Source organism: Mesoplodon mirus (assembly GCF_964341445.2).
Source record: "Mesoplodon mirus genome assembly, contig: HAP1_SCAFFOLD_3160, whole genome shotgun sequence".
Classification (NCBI taxonomy): domain Eukaryota; kingdom Metazoa; phylum Chordata; class Mammalia; order Artiodactyla; family Ziphiidae; genus Mesoplodon; species Mesoplodon mirus.
The window spans coordinates 634-4,304 of NW_028294086.1; the positions used below are offsets into that span (position 1 = coordinate 634).

At 40.4% G+C, this 3,671-nt stretch overlaps 1 protein-coding gene across 1 annotated transcript; it reads right to left on the bottom strand.

Moving 5' to 3' along the window:
- Nucleotides 1-797: 797 nt before the first annotated feature.
- On the bottom strand, nucleotides 798-1,848 carry LOC309798376 (late histone H2B.L4-like). The gene has a single exon (XM_082646579.1). The coding sequence runs from the start codon at nucleotides 1,817-1,819 to the stop codon at nucleotides 1,403-1,405; it is 417 nt and encodes a 138-aa protein (XP_082502705.1). The 5' UTR covers nucleotides 1,820-1,848; the 3' UTR covers nucleotides 798-1,402.
- Nucleotides 1,849-3,671: the final 1,823 nt, after the last annotated feature.

A 3,671-nucleotide genomic window follows, 5' to 3' on the forward strand; every position in this document is an offset into this window, starting at 1 on the left:
ATTAGTTCAGGTTTATAACAAGTGATTCAAAATATTTATATATTATACTGTTTAAAGTTATTATTAAATAATTTCTATATTTCCCTGTGCTGTACAGCATATCGTTGTTGCTTATTTTAAAAGTGCAGAATGAATAGATTTTAATATACTGAAATATTAATTTCTAATGAAAACCATAGTAAATTACAAAGGATTGAAATCATAGAGTGCATTCTCTCTCTCCAATGATGTAGGAAATTAGAAATCAATTTTTTGAAAAATGGACTAGGAAAATCAACAAATCCTTGAAATTCAGCAACATATTTTTAGAAAAAGATTAGAAGAAAAGGCAATGCACCAAGAAGAAAGCACAATGGATATTAAATTCAATAAATATTATTAGAAGCATTAACATTCAAATTACTTGAGGTAGAGGAAGGAGTCATCTTAGTTCTCTTAACTGCTGAACTTCCCCCTCTTATTTTCATGCAAGGAGATAGAGACATGTCCCACTACCAGATCTGGTTGTGTGTACTTAAATCACCATGATTAAAAGCAAGTACTTGAAGGGAAAACCACAGGGAAACTATCACACCTCCTTCCCGCTCACTCTCCCGGCTGAGTATCACAGGAAGGCTGTTATTTGTTCAGCTCTGGACGCCCCACCACACTCTGGGCCAATTGCTCTGGCTCAGGGGCTCCCAGTCCCTCATAAGCTGCTGCTCCTCAGACTGTGGCTACAGCTGCTGTCATTGGATGATCTCATCATCCATGCAGAATTACAGTTCAGTCAAGATTTCTGGATAAAAACCGAAAAGTTTTAGGCATAAAAAAATAAAATCAGAGAAATCTGAATTATGTAGAATACTAATTTCACGAGGTATGGTGCTTGATTCTAGAAAATTAGATTATTTAGTTTTACACTGCGTTTGGGTCCTATTTTATGTACTTAACTGAATTCAGATTTGAGATATGTTAAAGGCGTATGAACGTGTAAGTGAGATTTTCATGTCCACTACTTCACTCTTTCAGTTACTATATCCCACATAAAAATCTCTGGATGATACTGCTATATACAGCTGGGAGAATGACAATAAAAATGGTCAGTGAATCTTGTATGGAAAGAATTTTGACCATAAAAATCCCTAAAATGGGTGAACAGAGAAACCACAAGTAGAAATGACCATTTAGGAAAGTGACAAGGTGCATTTTGGCTAAGACTAGTTCGTGATTCTCTGTGGAACGAATGGCACTAAAGACATATACTCAAGCAGAGTGGATGAGGTTTATGGTATTTCCCTCATGGCACAGGGCGAAAACCCAGAGTGGATCGGACTCTTCAGAGCTACAGGTCTTTTCCCGCCAAATGAGTGGCTCTGAAAAGAGCCTTTGGTTTGAGATGCTCAGATGGTCCGGAGGCAGCTCATTTGCCAGTGGTGTATCTGATGACGGCCTTGCTGGCTTTGGACATGGCATGCTTGCCCAGCTCCCCAGGCAGCAGCAGGCGCACGGAGGTCTGGATCTCTCCAGAGCTGAGGGTGGAGCGCTTGCTGGAGCAGACCAGGTGCGCCGCCTCGTTGGCGATTCGCTCAAACATATCCTTAACGAACGAATCCATGACGTCCACGGCCTCCTCTGAGAGGCTCAGGCCCTCGTGGGCCTGCTTCAGCACCCTGGGGAAATAGGCGGCAAAGCTGTCGAAGCCATCAGAGCGGCGGCGGCTGCGGTAGCCGCGGCGCTTCGGTGTCTTCTGCTTCGGGTTCTTTGGCTCGGCTTTGGAGGGCTCTGCTTCCTTGGTGGCCAGGCTTTCTTCAGACGTCTCAGGCGAAGGCTCAGACATGTCAGAACCGTCTCCCCCACAGCTCAGAGGGAAGGACAGTGCGGCAGTTGAGTGCCGCTGGCCCCGTTTATACTCCCTGCCTTCTCTGATGTCACGGGCAATGTTCATATCTGATTGGATAAAATGCAAAGCAGGGAGGCCTGTCACTAAGGCACCCCATGTCACGTGTGAGTGGATGGCCCCCTGCTTGGCCTCCAGTCAACCAATCACAGTGGAAATCTGGTGACCTTTAAACTTTCCGTGACCTCTACCAGAAAATCTTTGAACTATGCCCCACGTAGGCAAAGTTCACCTCAGCTGATTTATGCCTACTATTTATGCATGAGAACTCTGAGAAGTTGTCACCTAAGCCACCTACATTGAATAAAACTCAGTTTGAGCTTCCTGAACGAGTCTGACCTCCCTAACTGAAGTCGTTGCCTCCATCAGAATGACTTTGGCCACTTGGCAGCCATTTTACTCCCACACAGAATCTTACCTTTCCATGGCTGAGCCTCCATGGCCTGAGCAGGAACTCTCTGACATGGTCTGCAGAGTGCTCCTCAAAATCATGGGACATAATTCACCAGCTATTACCTCCAATTCTTATCAAAACCTCCAGTGATCAGAATGAAGAGAATGACAAAACCACTTTCTGCAAAGACAGAACACAAACAGAAATGGGAATACTTACACATAAACACTAAAATTATTTAACATTTAGTAAATTTTAAATTCTTTTAACATTAATTAGGTCCCCAAAATACCACACATACTGGAATTGATGAATAAATGTGAGCTGTTATTTTAACAAAACTGGTTACTCTGAGTACTGAGAAACTGCCAGTGTGAGAGAAAAATAATCAATAAAATACCTAAGAATAAATGTACTTAAGTTAGTAAAAGACCTGTACTTGGAAAACTATAAGACACTGATGAAAGGAATTGACGACATCACAGAGGGAAAGATATTCCATGTTTATTGGTTGGAAGAATTAATATTGTTAAAATGACTGTACTATCCAAGGCAATCGACAGATTCAATGTAATCCCTATGAAAATACCGGGGCATTTTTCACAGAACTATACAAAAAGTTTTTAAATGTGTGTGGAAACACAAAAGGTCCCGAATAGCCAAAACAATCTTAAGAAAGAAGACCAGAGCTGGAGGAATATGGTTCCCTGACTTCAGGCTATACCAGAAAACTACAGTAATCAATCAGTATAGTACTGGCACTAAAACAGACGCATAGATTAGTGGAATAGAAGAGAGAGCCCAGAAATAAACCCATGAACTTACGGTCAATTAATCTACAATAAAAAAGGCAAGAATATATAATGGAGAAAAGACAGTCTCTTCAATAAATGGTGCTGGGAAAACTGGATAGCTAGATGTAATAAAATGAAATTAGAAAATTCTCCAACAGCAATCACAAAAATAAACTCAAAATGGATTAAGGACCTAAATATAATACATATCGTATTATGTAGGAAGTCGTTTTAAGAAAAAGAATCCATTAATATTTTTAGTGAGCTTTGTTTCTTTCACATTTATAAATTCAGAAATTAAATGGACACATTAGTTAAAAAAAACCCCAAAATATTCAAAATATACCATAATTGGTTTTGAAGTGATAACTGGGACCTCAGAGATGACTGATACATAGGAAATCTAGGATGGAGAGGGGAAAGGGAAAGTCTGATGTTGAAGATTGGAAAGGGGAGTAACAACTAGTAATTATTCACTTCAGTTGATTGAGGGAATACGGGAACCTAGTGAGCAATCACCTTGTAATGTTGTGGTTTATTGTAAAGGCAAACTGAGGGAAATGGCTTCACTGCTTAAATAACAGTTATAAGTCTCAAATCAGGG

Bases quoted from the DNA above. Each gene is read 5' to 3' on its own strand.
- LOC309798376 (XM_082646579.1), bottom strand. From the start codon at position 1,819: ATGTCTGAGCCTTCGCCTGAGACGTCTGAAGAAAGCCTGGCCACCAAG.